Below are 21,144 nucleotides of genomic sequence, written 5' to 3'. Positions count from 1 at the left end.
GGCTGAGCAGTGGGAATCTGGAACCGCACATACGACTCAACTTTCTCTCCAGGCTGTCAATGATTAACTCCTGTTGGCCCTGGAGGGGCTGAGAGAGCAAAGAACTCTGGAAATGACTTTACTGCTGTATACAACTCAGCGTGTGCTTTCAGAGAATCACAAAAGGAATACACAGTTGATCTCGGTACACACAACTGGAGCCATCTCTTGTTCTCATTTGCTGTTGAGTCTCACAGATGACATGGGTGAATTCACTCCCAGCAGGTAGAGACAGCTGGCATCCTCACCCAGGCTTGGGCCCCCTCTGTCTTCAGGACAGAAAAAGATGAGGTAGTTGTGGGAGCTGAGCTCAGTGGCTGATTCCGGAGATGGGGCCCTGGTTCCCCGAGGCTCTGACTCAGAGTAGCGACAACTCTTAGAAGGGCCCTTCTGGATGTTTTCACCATTAGCTGGGATGACTTGTACATATATTCAGAGCTTCCTATTTCCTCCTGAAGACGATTGTAACTGGCATTCCAGAGCAGACAGCTCTAGCTTCTTTTTTTCACTAATCTGATCAAGTGAGGTGCTGAAGAGCTGGATGGAGGGCTCAGTTGTCCAGAGACTTGGGTCTTCATCAATTCCCTCAAACCGTTTGTAAACACTAGAGGAGGGTCATGTTTCAGGAGAACTGAGTTCATGCTCAGAAATGAAGTCATGCTCATCTAGAAGTAACTGAGTTAAACAAAGTAAAATTGTGCTTTTCCCCAAAATAGTTCAGCTTCTGACCTCAGCCATGTATGGAATCACTTTGATGTTCTGGGTTTTGCAACTTGGCCCTTGGCATCTTGGAGGTTTCCTAATTGAGCTCATGGTGCTGATACTTCTTTTCTGACCCCCTGACTTCTTTCCTGTTTGTGGCCATAACCCATTCATGTTGTAAAAGGTTTTGTGGCTCCCAGTGTGAAATGAAAGGAGCCCTAGGGATCACCTAGTGTCTGTCCAACTCCTGTTTTTCAGGAGAGGAAATTGGGTTAAGAGAGGTCATATGCTCGCCCAAGGTCACACAGCGAGTCAGGCACTGAACTGGATCAACATCCCTATTCTCAGTCTAGTGTCCACACTCCAGGAGGGGACGGTGGAGGGTCGGCCGACTCCAAGGTGAAGCCACGCTTTGACCTGGTCTTGGAGCTATCATCTACACCTTTAAGTGGAACCAGAGGGAAGGAAAAGACCTTGCCTGGATCCTTTGATCTTTGGTTTCAGTATGTTGATATATGGCTGGTTCTATTTACCTTGAAATACCACTTAACACATTAGGAATTTAAAGACCTTACCCTTGGCTCTGTAACTTCCTTTGTATATACATTTCTGGTGGGAAAAATGTATCTTCATTTAAAAGCAACTGGAGTTACACTTTAAGCATGTAACTAGTCCTCACCCCTAACAGAGAAAGTGTTACCTGGGTCATAGGACACCTCACTGTGGCTTTGCTCCTGTGATTTGGATAAAGCAGGGTCTCCTGTTCCATTTCCATTAAACAGTCTCCATTACTTTTAGCTTCTTGAGTGTATAAACTTTCATCTGGGTCTGTGGGCAGTCTTCTGGACCACAGGGGGCTTCCTTTTGTGTTGCTTTTTAAAGAAAATGGAATGTTTTAGACAAGCAGCTCTGGGGAATGCTGACACCCATTTCCCACTGTTTTGCAGTTTTGCCTACATTCCCCCACCTGAACAGTCAACTCCTCTGGGGCTCCCCTGAGGTTGCAGGGGAGTCTTACTGGGTTTATGGGCTCTGAATTAGTTTTTCCATTGGATTTTCAGCTTGGTGTCTTCTGAACTTTGTGATGGTCAACACTGAAATCAGATTGATTATATTCTTTGCAGCCAAAGATGGAGAAGCTCTATACAGTCAACAAAAACAAGACCAGGAGCTGACTGTGGCTCAGATCATGAACTCCTTATTGCCAAATTCAGACTTAAATTGAAGAAAGTAGGGAAAACCACTAGACCATTCAGGTATGACCTAAATCAAATCCCTTATGATTATACAGTGGAAGTGAGAAATAGATTTAAGGGACTAGATCTGATAGATAGAGTGCCTGATGAACTATGGACTGAGGTTCGTGACATTGTACAGGAGACAGGGATCAAGACCATCCCCATGGAAAAGAAATGCAAAAAAGCAAAATGGCTGTCTGGGGAGGCCTTACAAAGAGCTGTGAAAAGAAGAGAAGTGAAAAGCAAAGGAGAAAAGGAAAGATATAAGCATCTGAATGCAGAGTTCCAAAGAATAGCAAGAAGAGATAAGAAAGCCTTCTTCAGTGATCAATGCAAAGAAATAGAGGAAAACAACAGAATGGGAAAGACTAGAGATCTCTTCAAGAAAATTAGATACCAAGGGAACATTTCATGCAAAGATGGGCTCGATAAAGGACAGAAATGGTATGGACCTAACAGAAGCAGAAGATATTAAGAAGAGGTGGCAAGAATACACAGAAGAACTCTACAAAAAAGATCTTCATGACCCAGATAATCACGATGGTGTGATCAGTCACCTAGAGCCAGCCATCCTGGAATGTGAAGTCAAGTGGGCCTTAGAAAGCATCACTACGAACAAAGCTAGTGGAGGTGATGGAATTCCAGTTGAGCTATTCCAAATGCTGAAAGATGATGCTGTGAAAGTGCTGCACTTAATATGCCAGAAAATTTGGAAAACTCAGCAGTGGCCACAGGACTGGAAAAGGTCAGTTTTCATTCCAATCCCAAAGAAAGGCAATGCCAAAGAATGCTCAAACTACTGCACAATTGCACTCATCTCACACGCTAGTAAAGTAATGCTCAAAATTCTCCAAGCCAGGCTTCAGCAATATGTGAACCGTGAACTTCCTGATGTTCAAGCTGGTTTTAGAAAAGGCAGAGGAACCAGAGATCAAATTGCCAACATCCGCTGGATTATGGAAAAAGCAAGAGAGTTCCAGAAAAACATCTATTTCTGCTTTATTGACTATGCCAAAGCCTTTGACTGTGTGGATCACAATAAACTGTGGGAAATTCTGAAAGAGATGGGAATACCAGACCACCTGATCTGCCTCTGGAGAAATTTGTATGCAGGTCAGGAAGCAACAGTTAGAACTGGAACAACAGACTGGTTCCAGATAGGAAAAGGAGTACGTCAAGGCTGTATATTGTCACTCTGCTTATTTAACTTCTATGCAGAGTACATCATGAGAAAGGCTGGGCTGGACTAAGCACAAGCTGGAATCAAGATGGCCAGGAGAAATATCAATAACTTCAGATATGCAGATGACACTACCTTTATGGCAGAAAGTGAAGAGGAACTAAAAAGCCTCTTGATGAAGGTGAAAGTGGAGAGTGAAAAAGTTGGCTTAAAGCTCAACATTCAGAAAACTAAGATCATGGCATCCGGTCCCATCACTTCATGGGAAATAGATGGGGAAACAGTGGAAACAGTGTCAGACTTTATTTTGGGGGGCTCCAAAATCACTGCAGATGGTGACTGCAGCCATGAAATTAAAAGACGCTTACTCCTTGGAAGGAAAGTTATGACCAACCTAGATAGCATATTCAAAAGCAGAGACATTACTTTGCCAACAAGGTCCGTCTAGTCAAGGCTATGGTTTTTCCAGTGGTCATGTATGGATGTGAGAGTTGGACTGTGAAGAAGGCTGAGCGCCGAAGAATTGATGCTTTTGAACTGTGGTGTTGGAGAAGACTCTTGAGAGTCCCTTGGACTGCAAGGAGATCCAACCAGTCCATTCTGAAGGAGATCAGCCCTGGGATTTTTTTGGAGGGAATGATGCTAAAGCTGAAATTCCAGTACTTTGGCCACCTCATGCGAAGAGTTGACTCACTGGAAAAGACTCTGATGCTGGGAGGGATTGGGGGCAGGAGGAGAAGGGGATGACAAGAGGATGAGATGGCTGGATGGCATCACTGACTCGATGGACGTGAGTCTGAGTGAACTCCGGGAGTTGGTGATGGACAGGGAGGCCTGGCGTGCTGCAATTCATGGGGTCACAAAGAATTGGACATGACTGAGTGACTGAACTAAACTGAACTGAACTTTGAGCAGAGCTGATTTGTGGGCTAGATTTTTCAACATGATGATACCTCCTGCAGCCTGGGGCTGAATGCTCCCTCTGAGCCCTAACTCAGGGTAGCAACCAGATGCTCTAACCCTTCTTATGGAAAAGGCAGTGCTTTTCTGGGCCAACTCAGGCAGTGAGCTTCCTTTCCAGGTGTGAGTGTCAAACCCTGATCCTGGAGTCCCATGGCTGGGTCCTGCCTCCCACCACCCACCCTCCCCAGTCACCACCAACAGCTCACCAACACAGCAACAGTTTCTTCAGTTCTGGTGCTTCAGTATATCCATTTTATACCCATAAGCTTAGTTATGTATTTTCAATTATATTTCGAAGATATGTGATCCATAAAAATAAACTCAAAATGGCTCAAAGACCCAAATGTAAGCCATTTGACACCATAAAACTAGAAGAGAACAGAGGTGAAACACTCTGACATAAATCATAACAATAATTCCTTAGGTCAGTCTCCCAAGGCAAAATAAATAAAATCAAATATAGACAAATGGGACCTAATTAAACTTAAGCTTTTTGCCCAGCAAAGGAAACTATCAACAAAACAAAAAGACAACTGGCAGAATGGGAGAAAATATTTGCAAATGACATAACCATGAGTTAATTTCCAAAATATACAAACAGCCCATACAACAGGCAGATGACTTGAATAGATGTTTTTTTCAAAGATGACATATGCAAAGATGCTCAACATGGCTAATTATCAGAGAAATGCAAATCCAAACCATAACGAGGTATCACCTCACACAAGTCAGAATGGCCATCGTCAGTAAAAATAACAAATGCTCCAGAGGGTGTGCGGAAACGGGAACCTTCCAGCACTGCTGATGGGAAATGCAAGTTGGTACAGCAAGTATGGAGAACAGTATGGGGGTGCATTAAAAAAAAAATAGAGCTACCACATGATCCAACAATTCCACTCCTGGTATATATCCAGAAAAAGACAAAAACACTAATTAGAAAAGATACCCGTACCCGTGTTCATAGTAGCACTGCTTAAAACAGCCATGACACGGAAGCAACCCAAGTGTCCACCAACGGATGACTGACTTAAGACGAGGCGGGTGTGTGTGTGTGTGTGTGTGCGTCTATCTCCAGTGGAATATACTAAAACAAAAACAAATGAAATAGTCATCTGCAGCAACATGGATGGGCCTGGAGATTCTTATGCTTAGTGAAGTAAGTCAGAAACACAAGTACTATAGGCTGTGTGGAATCTAAAATACAAATGAATGCACAGACAAAACAGAATCAGACTCAGACACGGAAAACAAAATTATGCTCACCAAGGAAAGGGAGCGAACAAATTAGGGGTAGAGGATTAACAATACAAACTACTATACATAAAATAGATAAGCAGCAGGTATTTACTGCACAGCATGGGGAATTATACCCAGTATCTTAATATACAATAAAACACAATCCACAAAAATACTGAATCATATGCTGTAGAGCTGAAACTTAACACAACACTGTAAAAGCAGCTGTGTATCCGTGCTCCGTCAGTCATGCCCAACTCTTTGCGACCCTATGGACTGTAACTAGCCAGGCTCCTCTGTCCATGAGATTCTCCAGGCAAGAATACTGGAGTGGATTGCCTTTTCCTATTCCATGGGATCTTCCCGACCCAGGGATCGAACCAAATCTCATGTCTCCTGTATTGGCAGGAGGATTCTTTACTGCTGAGCCACTTGGGAAGCCTATAAAATCAACTATACTTAAATAGGGCTTCCCTGATAGCTCAGTTGGTAAAGAATCCACCTGTAATGCAGGACACCCTGGTTTGATTCCTGGGTTGGGAAGATCTGCTGGAGAAGGGATAGGCTACCCACTCCAGTATTCTTGGGCTTCTCTTGTGGCTCAGCTAGTGAAGAATCTGCCCACAATACAGAAGACCTGGGTTGGGAATATGCCCTGGAGAAGGGAATGGCTACCCACTGCAGTATTCTGGCCTGGAGAAGTCCATGGACTGTATAGTCCATGAGGTCACAGAGTCAGACACAGCTGAATGACTTTCACTTTCAATAATTTAAAAAAAAAAATCCAGTTTTGGAAAGAGGATTTTTGCATTATTTCCTCCGTCTACTTATATAACCCCTCCAGTCCCTAAATCTAGGGTTCCCACATCACTTGGATATTCAGGGTGAGATGGCTAACTACCCAGGTAGGAATGTTTTGTAAGCTACTGTCCACCTCAAGTGACCAGATGACCTCAGGGGGGTTCTCTTATCTCCTAAATTTACTTCCATGTTTCCTGATGGCTGGGAAGAAAAGGCTTATTAAAGAGATACTGTAACCTTCCATCTTTTTGGTAGAAGGGACAGAGGCCCTTTTAGCTGGTGAGAATAGCTGACTCCAGAACATCCTGTGGTCTTCCAAGCAGAGGGTCATGATCCCAGGCTCCCCTGTGGTGCTTGTTAATGAGCAAGACCTCTGACCTGGGGATGCTGCCAACTTGGGCAAGCCAGCAACTTTCACTACTGCCTCTCCTCAGCTCCTGCTGTGAGCAGCTCCAAGGGGCTCCACTTTATAGCCTCTTAATAGGCTTCTAATCTGTGTGAAGACCAGGTGGGTGAGGGAAAGGCCCCCAGCCCTGCAGACAGCCAAGCTGCCCTGTCCTCTCATCCCGGAATGCCAAAAGGACAGTACCGTTTTCAACGTGTGCCAAGGCGGGAAAAAGACTGAATAGCGCTGCACCAAACAGACCTCGGGGAGAGCACCAGTCTCCTCCAGATGACCGCGTGAAATCAGAGCTTCCCCCAAGTGCATGTCCATTATCTTTACAAAGCTTTATTGCAACCTGTACATCAGGGTGACAGTTATTCAGTGTTTTGAAAACAGTAACAAAGAAGGGCACAGATACTGGACACCAGGGAGCTGGCTCCTCCATCTCCCAGCAGGAACACAGGGCGGGGTGACAGCTTCTGCTGACCCGGGGACAGGAACCTCGGGAACAGGCACATCTCCGGCTGTGTGGAGAGGTTCGCTTTGGTCCAAAGGATGTCTTCTTGATACAAAATCAGAAGGCGGCCACAATTTCTAACTTCCTTCCAGAATAAGCAACACCAGTTGCTGCAGCCTTTTTTGCTGAGTAGGGACCAGAGGTCCCAAGCAAGGTGGCTGGAGTAGGGCAGGGCGCCTCTCCACAATTTTCTGGGTGACAGTGCCACCTCGTTACAGTTCTACGAAAAAGCCGGACAGCCTTCTGGCTAGCAGTGGTCAGTCCGCAGATCACCCAGCTTAAAGGAGGAATCCGGCCACGGTTTTCTGAGTCTGTTCTGAGAACAGATTATTGCTGAGCACAGGTCACATGATTGAGTCTAGTTGGGGTGACTTAAAAATTGCCCTAAGGCTGTATAGTCAGCCACTGCTGGTTTAAAAAAACAAAAACCACTTGATGTACATAAGCGTAAGAAACAACTGTAAAACTTCATCTGGAAATCAGACAAGCTCTAATTTCTACAGAAATCACACCTCCCTGCAGCAGGGAGTGGAGGATGATCTATTGCTTGATTTCAGGGGACAGGCAGGACCAGCACCCACTCACTGGTGGGTCTGCAGGCAGGCCTTGGCAGGGACAAGTCAACACCAGCACACCAATGATGAGAAATTCTGTGTGGCCTTGGGACCTGCTCCCCAGATTTTCACTAGCACAGCTTTCATCAGCTAGTGTTCATTTTTGGCTTAAGAAAAATCTCCACGTTCATGGGATTTAAATTTAGGCCTGCACCATCCTTCACACTGCAGGGTGGGGGCTGCCGGCCGTCCTACTCCACCCTTGGCCTCGAGGGGCCCCGCGGCTCACAGCCACCGGGTGCTGAGGGCGCTGTTACAGACCGAGGTGCTCCGGGAGCTGCTGTGTCTGGAACAAACCCTCAGGTAGGTGTAGGGCGGGTATGAAATGCCTTACTGAGAGTGTGAAATGGGGAATTTACAGTCCGTTCCGTCTAGCGAAGAGCATGCATGCGTGGAGCCTGGAGGTGCACGCTGCCCCGGGGCCCCGGCGGCTCCCACCTCTTCATATGGGTTTGTATAACAAGGTGGTGACGTATTTTTTCTTGTACCGGTGGGTCGCGCTGAGCACCATCACTCCATCCTGAGGAAGAGGGTGGAAATATGCTCAGATTTTAGGGAACACGAGAATCAAGAGGGTGGCATAAACACAAGTGCCTGGGCCCGGAAGCTGCCCTCCAGGTAAGGACTTCAGGCCGTTCCAGCACTGGGGTGGGGGGGTCGCCTCAGGGCAAGAAACACGGCTCAGAGAGTAACAAACGGGTCCTTACCTTGATGGAGAGCGCATAGAGGTGGTTCAACATGACGTGGTTGGGCTCAGGGAGCAAAGCTGGATCACACTGCGGGCGAACAAAAGCAGATGTGTGCGCTTAGTAGGATCTAGAAATCACGGAGATTCTCCCACGTTTCATGGGACTGGATTTCAAAGGAAAGGAGGCAGGCTCTCAGGCCCCTTTCTTCCTAAGCCAGGCGGTGAAAGGGCTTGTTCATGATCACAGGGGAGGTGAGGGGTCGTGCCAGGTGACTAAGCGGAGCTCTTGGGGTGTCTGCTGGGCACACCAACGTGCGTCTCTGATCAGGCTTCATGTTGGTCTCTAGAGCGTGGGCCACGGCTCTGCCCTCTTGTTGGAGGACCAGAAAGAAAACTGCACTGCAGGTGCTTTTAAAGAAAGCTGGAAGAAAAAACAACTATGCTCCAGGCTCCTGAGCACTGGATTGCAAGTCTCTGAGACTCAGACGGTGAGCCTGAAGAAAGCACTGGATGACTGGGGGCAGGGAAGAGGTGCTATTGCTTCACACAAGCTCATATATTGGACCCAAAATGTTGCCACATCTTCCTATTTTTAAAGAGAAGTCAGAATCCAGGGTATTTTCAGTGTACACTCCCCAGTTTTATAAATGCTGAAGCACCTGACAAAAGCTGGCTCAGCCATCAGGTGTGTGCATGGGGCTGCTCTCCACACAGGGGAGGGGTGGGACCCGGTGCCCAAGGACAGTGCGCCCTTGGGGACACGTGACCGCTGCAGCGGACGCCGGCACGTGTGGGCCTCCAGCTCTGCACCTTAGCACACGTGCACCCACCTGTGTGTGGCGCCCAGAACAGCAGCATGATTACCTTATCACCTAACAGGCATGTGTGTTTTGGGTGATGGCTTGGACCAAGCAAAAGAACATCTAGATTCCTAAGAATTATGGCTATGCTGCTCAGTCCAGAGGTGGGGGAACTGGGCAGTTCAGGTTAAACGGGATGGAAAGTTAAGGTGCTCTTAACTTTAACAACATGCCCTTCAGGATGAAGGCACGCTTGTTTTCAGCAGTAATATCAATTACCGGGGCAATGTGCATTACCCACAGACCTCTAATTTTGATCCAGGAGCAATGATGCTTCTAGAAGCAATTCGGTGATTAAAACGAGATTGTAAAATTTGAGGGCCAGAGGAAGAATTCTATCATCATGTAGCTTACTGAAAACAGGGGGTCACATATTTTATCATGAAATTAAAAAGGACGGGGCTCAGGCTAGATGGGGGTGGAACGTAAGAGGAAGAGCTCAGAAAGGCAGCACGGGGCAGGGAGGTGGCGTCTGCTCTGGGAGCACCTTGCGAGCAGCCCTTTCCTGAATCAGAGGTGTAGCTGGCAGGAACACTGATGGGCGACACTGACCATTTTCCCCAGCTGCTTTGCCAGAGGTGGCCAGAGGGGAGCAGCGGAACGTAACCATGGAGGATGGGCTGGGAAATGTCTGGATAATACTCACGGAAATGCCCGTGTCCTTGTTTAGGATGACTTGGAGGAGATGTGGTGGGAGGATGGGAGGCGCTTTAAACCGCTCCTCTGGTTTCGAGATATAGGGCTCCTGATGATAGGGTCCCGGTGGGGAACTGGACAACTCTGGGGAGAGATGGCCACAGAACATTTACTTGAGAAACTGGAGTTCTGGGTCAGAGTCACAGGAAGCTGTTCGCAGTGACCCAACCCGACAGCCACACAGGCTAACACTTCCTCCTCGCTGCAGGTGGGGCCAGCAAACACCTCAAAGAAGCTCAAGGCTAGTGAGGCTTCCATGGTTAGGCCCAAGTCAGGAGCACTGCCAGCCAGAATAAAAACGAAAGCAGGCAACCTGTTGACACAGGGGCAAGGGCACATTTCAAAACTAAAGCAAGAAGTTGAAAACCTGACCTCTAAAGGCTCTCTGCTTCTACCGCTCTCAGGTTCTTTTCAAACTCATGCTCGAGTATATCACTTACACAGATGTATTAAGCTTCTAGCAGTGTGGTACTGTGAAAACTTAGAAGCCGCTCACTTAGTGATCTCTGGCCAGCTTGCAGGCACTGAGCTGTGATCCAAAGGACAATGGGGATGCATGTGGCCGCCTGAGACTCGTGCTATCCATGTGAAGCTGAGATGGCCTGGCTCCGCCAACTCCTTCCTCGTCGCTTTCCAGGGGACAGACTCCCTTCACACAATCCGGCCCCACCACAGCAGGAAACAAAGGCACCGAGGGCAGGAAACTGAGCGGCTGGGAATTATATGTATTCTGAGGAAGGGAGTGTCTGAGTATGCGAAGAGCATGCAGAGTCTGAAGCTGGTTTACCAGCTTGCTTTCCCCAGGTGACCTCTGCTGCAGAACCTTGACTAAAAGCTTTTGTATGTGGTCTAAAATTTCACTTATTAGCAAGTTAAGGTATCTGGACATTCTCCCAATTCCCGTTTATCTGAGTAAGAAATGACTTCTTTCAAAGATCAATTAGCTAGGGAGAGTAGAAGATGCTATTTTGTGATGTCTGAGTCCTGGTCAATGACCTTACTTGTCAGCCACGTGGTCCACCTGCTGGTCAGAGTTCTGAGCTGATAAACATAAGAGATCCCAGGGGCAAACCTCTGGGCCCAGGCAGGTAAGGGAAGACTCAATCTTCAAACTGAACTGAATCTGTTCTCTTAGACAGTCAGGCACACTCCTGGGGGATCTCTGCCCCACCTCCCACAGGGGTCCTGGAACTGTGTAAAGCCCTGCCGGAGGGGGCAGAGCATCTGGCGATGACACTCAACATGCCGACACGCCGTTCTCCCTGCCTTGCACGTGCTCTTTCCAAGCAGTTTCTTCCTCTGGGTTTGGATGGAAAGCAACTTACGGAAGGACTGATGACTGGATGACTCTTGGAAGAAGGGCACGTTATACTAGGACCCTTACCCAGCAGGTTGTGCTGTGCAGCCTGTCTTGTGGTGAGCCTCCTCCTCTGAAGAGATTCTGACAAGGTGCAAATGGAATGTGCAAGTGACAGCCAAGGTCACTGAGGGGTCCATTTATCACCTGGCAGGCTAAAACTCTCTAGGAGCCCCAAGTGGGCAGGCGCCCCCAGTGCTGGCCCCTCACGACGCAATGCTACTCTCTAGGGCCTTATGGGCCCGCCCCTGGTACGAGAGCAAACTCTGGTCCCATTTCCAGTGTATGCTTTCTGTGGCCAAGCAGGCCTACTAAATCCTAGAGATGGATCCCCCGCTCCCCGCCCCCAAATGACTTACTGCTCCCTTGAAGCTAGATTTCAGCAAGTTGACTGAACAGAGAGTTAGAAATTAGTTTTGTGGAGATATTCACGTCTACTCATTGGGTGGCTCCCGCCCAAGAGGGAGAGGCAAGGGAAACAAGCGTAATTCAAAATGACACGGCCCCCACCTGCACACACGTGGTATAAAATAACTGTTCATACCAGACACGTCGGAGCACTTTTGGGAATCCACCATTAAAGCGTCAAACACTTCAAAGTCAGTTTTCTTCACCTGAATGACGTTGTTGACTGTGCCAAGCTGGCTGGTGACTACTGGCTGGGAAGAGACAGACAGGTAGAAATCTTAATATGTAAGGTCTCCAAAGGTATTCTTTAGAGGATTTAGCATTCCTGGTGGGAAGGCTTCATCTCCTGGCCCGCCAACCGGCTCATCCAAGTCAAAGATGCCAAGAGGCTGACAATGAGCACTGCTATCTAGCTCGGTCACACACAGGGACTTCTACCAGCAGGACAGAGGGACCTGGCACCTGTCTCTGAGGGCAGGCCCTGTGCTTGAATCGTGTGGGCAGCCAGAGGACTGGGGCGGGAGGAAGCGTACCTCGGAAGGGTCGTGTGTCCACTGACCATCCACAAAGAACTTGTACTGATGCTCTCCTTCCGGCAGATCCAGGATGGCTACAAAGTTATTGTGGCTGCAAGAGAAAAAGGAAGCAGAGGGTGTCAGTAGGGTGAGCTGTACTCTGAGCTGACCTGCAAAACCAGCCACAGAATAAAACAAAGCTTCCACGTAAAATCAACAGTTCAGCCACAGGAGAAATAAACATTTTTTAACCAACTGAGACAATTCATTATAATGATCTCAATCCAGAAAAGCTACCAAAAAGTAGCAACATAAGAGGTTTCCTGGAAAACTCGCTTTGCCCAAATACCAGGAATCTACATTCCTACCATCAAAAACTCAACAAACAGGCATCTGTCCTCCCGCTATGCGCAAAGTAACACCTGGCGGTCTGGGCGCCAAGGAGGACAGCAACACAAGACAAGCAGCAAGCTGCCTGCCAAGTTCTACCCTCTGTCAGTCTGCCTAGCGCAGGACAGGGGATCAATTTCACAGGATGTACAAAGTTCCCTACAGAAACTTGTATAACTACTAACAAAAAAAAGGTTCCAGGAAAACCTCTCTCATTTGATTGTTTTCTTCCCTTGACAGGCATGACTTATAACTGGGCTGAGTGGCTCCCTCCTACACCAACTGGACTCCTGGAAAAGCAGGCAGTTCCCTGTCAAGAACCAGGCCCAGCCTGGTTCTGTGTGTAACAGAAATAACCGAGTGATGTTTACTTCTAAGTGTGTTTTTTGGGTGTGAGACTTTAACCCTGTGAATTATTAAGCAGGACTATTTTTCCATTCAGCATCTACTTTATAAAAACATCCTCTTCTATTCACCCCCAGGGATCATTCAGAAACCAGAGGATCCCTGGGTTAAGACAAATACGTGAACATATCCAGGCGAATACCTTCTTGTGAGGGGAAGTTTACTCCAGTTGTTAAAGGACCCAGACAAGTAAACTTCCTTTCCACCCCCCGTCCATCGAAAAACAGTTGGCCGAGCCTGGGCGGGAGCTTTGTCGTTCACTTCCAGATCGTGCTGCCAGGCCAGGAACTCCTCCTTCTCTGGAGCCTAGAAACAGAGCAGTTTACTCAGGAACAGGGAACAGGCACAGCGAGAGACTGTTACCTTAATACTGACAATTCATTCTGAAAAGGCACCTGTCACTACCCAGGTTTATATTCCAGCCCATTAACTCACCAGCTGTGCCTCAGTTTTCCCACTTGCAAAATGGAGAGAATAAAAGTAATTCTTAAGGTTGTGAAGACTGAGACAGTCCGTGTAAAATGCTCTGCACAGGGTCAGACCCAGGGTAGGTGCTTCATAATTAATAGCTATTATTATTGCTGTTATTCAAGGGGTATACATCAAAACTTGAAAAATTATAAAACTCTCTTGAAAGAAGGCAGCAATGAATTTGAGACTACCTTAATAAATGTCATTTTCTTCCCTTAATCAAGCAAGATTTAAAGTACATGAAAATTTATTAGGGATAATTCCAGAGCTTTCAACTTGACGACTGGGAAATCCAGGTGCTGAGGAGGGGAAAAGCTATTCACGGAGTGCCATCCAGGCAGCACGGAGCAAAAGGTAAGACGAGACAAAGACTGACGCTCATTAAACGATAACTTCTTGTGTGGGCAGCGTTGTCTAACAGAGGTATTCTGGGATGGGAGAAACAAACACGTTTGACTCTCAGTGGAAGATACGTGGTTTTGGATCTCTCATATTTTTTCCTCGTCAGAAGCCAGACTAGGAGTGCTAGGCTGTGATAGACTCTTAAAAGGTCTAGAGCAAGCTTCTAGCACCTTCATTTCAAATACTGACCTGAGCTCATTTAAAAGATACCTGCATTCTTTGCGCTTTAACAAAAGCTACAGATTAAATAACAGACTGGTATCATTTTCCACTGAGGATGTGATAACTAACCACAGTCAAAACGCTGACCTACGGAGAAGGCGATGGCACCCCACTCCAGTACTCTTGCCTGGAAAATCCCATGGACAGAGGAGCCTGGCAGGCTGCAATCCCTGGGGTTGCGGAGACTTGGACCCAACTGAGCGACTTCACTTTCACTTTTCACTTTCATGCACTGGAGAAGGAAATGGCAACCCACTCCAGTGTTCTTGCCTGGAGAATCCCAGGGACGGGGGAGCCTGGTGGGCTGCCGTCTATGGGGTCGCACAGAGTCGGACACGACTGAAGCGACTTAGCAGAGAGTACAGTTAAAAAGAATCCAAGACTTTTTTTTTTGTATCTAGGCATTTAATCCAGTGTGTCTGCTATATCTTTCAATAACTTCTATGGAAATGATAGGGGAAGTTATTTAAAATAACTCCGTACAGATCACTTCCTATGTTAAACATTTCTTGTAAAGAGTTTTAATTTGGCAAAAGAACAGACACTTCTTTAAGAAAGTAGTTTGATTCTTATGGTGTCTTAAACAGCCACCTTTGGGCCAAAATTATTTCCTGGGGAAGAGATATCAAACTGTTGGAAAAAGGATTTCACAGTTCACTTTGCACACAGCCTTGGGAAAGCAACAAAGTCAGAAAGCAAGTTGAAATGACAGGCTGGAGGGCTAAGGAAAAGCAGACTCTTCACAGTTAGCCTCAAAGCTAAGATTCAGGTGAGGAAATAAGATAATGACATGGTCACCCATTCCAGCATCTGAGGAAACATGAGCACAACCGGAATGACCTGCCGGACAATTAGCCCAATGGACAGTGATGGTTAGCAGGCAGCCAGAAACTAGCAGGACCTGGGGGGGAGGAGGGGTACTTGTCATCTTCCCTTAACTGACTGTCCCTTAAGCATTTAGTTCGTTTCTTTAGGCTATACCACATACATATCAGCTGCCAGAATCACCGAGTACTCTTGGACTGGGCTCTGCCCCTAGAAACAGACCACATGAGGTGGTTAGCAGGAGAGCAGCTAGAGCAAGAATTGAGAATTATCTTCAGTTTATCATGATAAGTTAAAGCAGACTGCAGCAGGACATCTAAGTTTGGCCTGTAAAAATGTTTGCTTTGGCCTGTTTAAAATATTAAGCCATATATAAACAATAGGAGAGAGAAGCTGAGTAGCAGCTGGCTGCCTCCTTTAGACTGATGTTTCACTTACTTACTGACCTCCAAAGTCAAATTACTCTTCTGTGCCTGCTCTCAAGGGTGAACCACAAAATTTCCGCGTAACTAAAGACCTCTGGACAGCTACAGTCAGCTATTCAACTCTTATGTTCACTTTACACGTGTTCTCCAAAACAGAAAAGAAACTGTAAAACCACAACAAAAGGCTCCGTCAACCTACTTAAAAGTGGTGGAAGGTTCCTGAGAGCTGTGAAATTAATTATACCTAAGAGAAAAGCAGAGACTGGGGCTCAATTACTGCTGGTGCCACGATCTTAATTAATCAAAAATTTGAGCCTGTCTCAGCGCTGCCTTTTCCTTAATGATGTTAAACGAAGTAAATTCCTTCCCCCTCGGGGAGACTTTCTCACATCGGTAATTAGACAGAAGTTACTGAGCTAAGAGGGCTCTTCCACTTCTTAATTAGAAGGAATGGGGCGCGGGCTTGGGGGGCATCTAGTAGACTTCAACAGTTAAAAGGGGAATCAGATTGTCCCACTCGCCATTACCTTGATTTCCTCAGAGTGAAAGAGGTCGGCGTCTTCGGGGCTGTCCATCAGGATCTTGGGCCTGTCTCCATCCTTGGAGCCCCCGGAGCTGTCCCTTCGGGGTGTCTTGTGGCCGCCCTGCCGGTCCAGCGCAGCGCGCTCGCTGCTCGTGTTGCCCATGGCGAGGGTCTACGGAGACACTGGGAAGCCGAAGAGGCCTCACTCCAGGGGAGAGACAAGAGACACCCAGGATCTCCACCAGGACCCTAGGGAAAAGTCAGATCACTAGGTACCAGAGCCCGCAGGCTAAGGTTCGGGGTCGGGATCCTGATTGAGCCGGGACGGCAAGATTGAAGAGGTCTCACAAAGGCACTTCACGGGGTCAGACAGCCGGCGACGTGAACCCACCAACTACGATAACCCGACACTCCCCAACTCCCCAACCTCTTAGAAACTTCCGCTTCCGGCACTTGCGCAAAGGGACCCGACCCACAGAGTTGGAGGTGGCTGAGGCTGGAGAAGCCCGCGAGGCCAACTCGACCTCACTTCCGCTTCCGGTCCAGGTCCGCGCCCTGGCAAGCTCCCTAGACGGTCCCGCGGGCTTCGGAGAGCGCAGTCGCAGTCAGTCGCAGTCGGTCGCTCAGGACAGCGCGGGACGAAGCTGCTGAAGGCCGGCAGGGGGCACAGAAGCGCGCAGGTCATCTGGGCTTCGGTCCCGCGCTGGCATGAGTGAGAGTGTTATCTTGGCTATCTTTGCTCACTTCCAGTTGATTCTACACTTTACAGCCAAAGGGATCGTCCTAAAGGGCAAATCTAATTAAAAGACTCCTTAAAGCCCTTTAATGCGCTAGCTCTCATGCCTTTGAGTGCCTTAGAATCATGTGGAGTGCCTGTTCAAAATGCATATTCACATGCCTCTAATCTCCTGAAATTATGATTTAGAAGCTCTGGTGTGGGTTCTGCATTTTAATAAGCACCCTAGGTGATTCTGATGCAGGTAGTCTTGTAGGTGTTTGAGAAAATGACAGACCGTTAAGCTCCCTGGAAAATTTTCACGTTTTTCAACTCCCACTAGCTTGGGAGTTGTAAAATTCTGGAATTATTAGTGTGTTTTCAAAAAATTGAGTGCACAGCCTTTTGATAGCTAATTCTGCAAGCTATTTTAAAATCACTTTGAACATCATTCTGCATAAAATGCATTTATTTATTAATGTTTATCTTTTACTATGGCCGGTGCTTCAGCAAGAAGAGTGTACATATGTGGGACTAAAATATTCTAATCTTCTCACTCGTTAGTCACTGTTAGGATTTATGGTGGTGGTGGTGGTAGATGTGTGTGTGTTGTATTGTTTTTGCATGTGAGTATCTCAAAATGCTTTGCATTTGCTGGGCCTGAGCATGCACTTTGTCCATTGAACATGTAGTACCTACATAGTGCCGGACATTGTATGAAGTAAATGGGAAACACAGATGACTAAGGTATGGGGAATTTGGCAGTATCTAAAAAAAATAAAGGGAATTCCTTGGTGGTCCAGTGGTTAAGAATGCGCCTTGCAATGCAGGAGACTAGGGTTCCATCCCTGGGTCTGGGAACTAAGATCCCACATGCCATGGAGCAACTATTAAACTTGCTCACCTTGGAGCCTGTGCACCACAACTAGAGAGTCGTTTGCCACAGTGAAAAGATCCTGCCAGTCACAAGGAAGATCCTGTGTGCCACAACTAAGACCTGATGCAATCAAATAAATAACAATAAAAATAAAATATGTACCTTCATTTTGGTACACAATTTTACTTCTAGGAAATGTCTACAGAAAAACACATGCTAAGATTATATGCAAGCAAGTTCATCTGAAGCATTCTTTCTAATGCTATAAAACATTAACTCCAAGATCCCCATTTTATTTTACATTTTAATCTCTCTAAAACGGTGTGTCTTACAGTCAGTGGAATCTTAGATTTGATGAAATAAGGAAACGTGGCTTTGCCACTTAGGAACTGTCACCTGGTTTCCTCTTTTGTGAAACGGGGAATAAAAATAACACCTTATCTTATAGATTTGCCTTGTGAATGAATTGAGAACATGCAGGAAAAGTGCTTTGCATAGCACCTAACTCTTAGTAACCAGCCAGTAAACATTAGCACTTTTATTAGTATCATTATGCTTGCAAATAGAAAGTTCTGGGAAGATTTACAACATGTTGTTAATACTGGTCCCCTCTTGGGAGAGAACTTGGATTGGAAACATGAGCAGACAGAAATGGGATTTTCACTTTTTAGATTACTGTTTGAAAATGCTTCTACTGCAAAGGTGTACTACTTCTGTAATTTAAAAACATTTTTTAGGGACTTCCCTGATGGTTCAGTGGCTAAAACTCTGTGCTCCCAATGCAGGGGGCCTGGGTTCAATCCCTGGTCAGGGAACTAGATCTCACATGCTGAAACTAAGAGTTTGCATGTCACAACTAAAGATCCTGGGTGCTGCAACTAAGATGTGGCATAGCCCAAATTAAGTTAATAAATAAATAAAATATTAAAAAACAAAAGCGGAAACTTTTAATAAATCTAAATATACATCAATATAAGAACAATATAAGAACTTCTAGGAATTTATCCTACAGATACACTCAAACACCTGCAAAATGATAGACAAAGTCATCCATTGCAATATTTGAATATTTGCAAGAGAAAAGCGCTGGACACAGCCTATGTGTCTACCAGTAGGAAACTGGTTAAATAAATCATGACATATCTATGTAATGGCAAGCTATGCAGCCTTAAAAATGAGAAAATGCTACATGTTGACATGGATCAATATCCAAGATATATCAATCAATAAGAAGGAAAAACAAGTAAGGTGCAGAACAGGGCATCAAAGTATGTAACATTTAACGGGGCAGGGAGAAAAAATATACACATGTATTTGCCAGTAAAAGTACAGGAAATCTGAAGAATATATATGAATATAATATAGGAAACTGACACTATGGTTTGCTTCTAAGGAAGGCAACTGGGCTTCTGGGAGACTTTTCACTTTATTCCATTTTATACTTTTGGAATTTAGTGCCAGGTGAATGTTAACTATTTAAGAAATAAATATAATTTTAAGAAAAAAGAAAAGAGAGGTGCTTAGCTCTGGAAAACGGAACCCTGCCTCGTTTCTGGACTCTACAGGGCTCAGCACTGAAACCCCTCAATTGTGAAAATAAGAGCCTCACCCTCTTTCCTCCTATTCCTTCTAGGAAAATACATCTGGCTCAAGCCATGACAGCTAGATGATAATCTTACAAGGTCTCCTGGGCAGGGGCATGTATTTAGTAACTATGGAAACTTCCAGTCCAATCCCTTGACTATTGGCCATTTGGGGTCTGAGGTTTTGGACTCAGTCAACTAGGTGGTACGGAGTTTAGAGCTGATAAAGAGACCTGGGGGAGAAAAGCATCTTTTGTTATGGACTGAATGCTTGTGTTCCCCCCAAATTCATGACCCCACTGTGACTGTATTGGGAGCTCTTTAGGCTCTTTAGGAAGTGATTAAGATTAGGGGAGGTCATAAAGGTAGGGCCCTGATCTGATAAGTGTCCTTAAAAGGAGTGGGAAAGATACCAGTTCACACACACACACACCCCTCCCCCGCCATCCTTCTCTCCACCCACACTCAGAGCAAAGACTGTGTGAGGATGAAGTAGCCATCTGCAAACCAGGAACAGAGCTTCTCACCAGAAACCAAACCTGACGGAACTTTGTTCTTGGACTTTCCAGCCTCCAGAACTATGGAAAATAAATTTCTGTTGTTTCAGCCACCCAGTCTGCAATACTTTTTTGTGACAGTCTGAGCTGACTAAGACAGACTACAATGTGCGTGAACTGTTGGGATAGAATTATAAGCTTGCTTTTAGTTGGCCTACTTGGATTTCCACTAGGCTTTCTGAAATTTATCTAGGCAATGTAAATAATATTGACAATGTTTGGCAGATGTGTCCATCTTTTCTTACTAGGCATCCCTGTATTCTCTCCCCACTGAGATGCAACTGTCATTGTGACAGAGAGACAGTCATTGGCAGAGAAGTAAATGGAGCTCAGTATCCAGTCCACGGATATTTATGGAGAACCAAAATGTGCTTGGCTTTGTTTTCGGTTCTGGAATAAAGAATAACATGACTGACAATGTTTCTCTCTTTGCAAAGCTGAATGGCCCCTGGTGGCAGGCAGATTTATAAACAGGCGAACAAGCCAGATAATTTCAGAGTGACTGCTACTATGAAGGAGACAAAATGGAATAATGTGAGGAGGACAGGGTACTACTTTAAATGAGATGGTCAAGGAGGGCCTCCCTGAGGAAGTGACAGTTGAGAGCTCAATGACAAGAAAACGTCAGATGGGAGAAGAGTTTGGGAGGACCATTTCAAGGAGAGGAAAAATGCAAGTGCAAAGGCCCTGGGGTAGGTATGAGCTTTACATGCTACAGAAATACAGAGGCAACCTTGTGGCTCAGCTGGTAAAGAATCTGCCTGCAATGCAGGAGACCTGAGTTCGATCCCTGAGTTGGGAAGATTCCCTGGAAAAAGGCCACCCACTCCAGTATTCTGACTTGGAGAATTCTGTCGACTGTATAGTCCATGGGGTCGCAAAAAGTCAGACATGACTGAGCGACTTTCACTTTCATTTGGTGTGTACTGGTGAACAGGAGGAAAAGCTTGATCCTTTTGAACTTCATTGGTCACAGTGAACATTCTGGATATTATTCCAGGACAGTGGTATTTCATGGGAGAGTTTATGTTTGGGAGTAATGTTATCTGAGTCATGTGATGATGGATATACATTTTACAATATCATAGAATTTTTTGAGGGCTGGCTAAATCTAAGAAATGAGCCTATTATAAAAAAAGATTTCTAAATTTCAAGAGTCAAAACTCCCCTGGAAGAGACCTTAATTGGCAAATAGCCTCATTTTGTGACTTGTGGGGCTTCTGGCAAATCCTACCGCTTGACCTGGGTGGTAATTATTAAAGCATTTGCCTTATAATAATTCACTAAGCCACATATTTCTTTTGTGTGGTTTCCTGTATCTTTGTTCTACTCTCAATGAAAAGAATTTCTTCTTTTTTAAGAAAAAGCTTCAGGACTTCCCTGGTGGCTCAGTGACAATGAATCCACTTAACAATGCGGAAGACAGAGTTTGATCCCTGGTCCAGGAGTATCCCACATGCAGCAGAGAAGCTGGGCCCGCGTGCTCTAGAACCTGGGAGCCGCAACTACTGAAGCCCATGTACCCTAGAGCCCGAGCTCTGCAATAGAAG

The 21,144-nt window shown here is 46.0% G+C and overlaps 1 protein-coding gene and 1 non-coding gene across 2 annotated transcripts; one reads left to right on the top strand and one right to left on the bottom strand.

Annotated features, from left to right (window-relative positions):
• Window positions 1–6,869: 6,869 nt before the first annotated feature.
• PRKAB1 (protein kinase AMP-activated non-catalytic subunit beta 1) lies at window positions 6,870–16,387 on the bottom strand. Its single transcript, XM_005897413.3, has 7 exons — window positions 15,867–16,387; window positions 13,137–13,300; window positions 12,218–12,311; window positions 11,821–11,935; window positions 9,870–10,003; window positions 8,383–8,451; window positions 6,870–8,195 (listed from the first exon to the last, which is right to left on the bottom strand). Exons 1-7 carry the CDS (start codon window positions 16,023–16,025, stop codon window positions 8,118–8,120), a joined length of 813 nt encoding a protein of 270 aa, XP_005897475.1. The 5' UTR covers window positions 16,026–16,387; the 3' UTR covers window positions 6,870–8,117.
• A 1,809-nt stretch (window positions 16,388–18,196) lies between these two features.
• Window positions 18,197–18,269, top strand: TRNAG-CCC (transfer RNA glycine (anticodon CCC)). The gene has a single exon. It is a non-coding gene; the product is annotated as a tRNA-Gly (tRNA).
• Window positions 18,270–21,144: the final 2,875 nt, after the last annotated feature.

Source organism: Bos mutus, chromosome 17 (assembly GCF_027580195.1).
Source record: "Bos mutus isolate GX-2022 chromosome 17, NWIPB_WYAK_1.1, whole genome shotgun sequence".
Taxonomy (NCBI): Eukaryota; Metazoa; Chordata; class Mammalia; order Artiodactyla; family Bovidae; genus Bos; species Bos mutus.
This window is presented reverse-complemented; position numbering and strand designations above follow the sequence as displayed.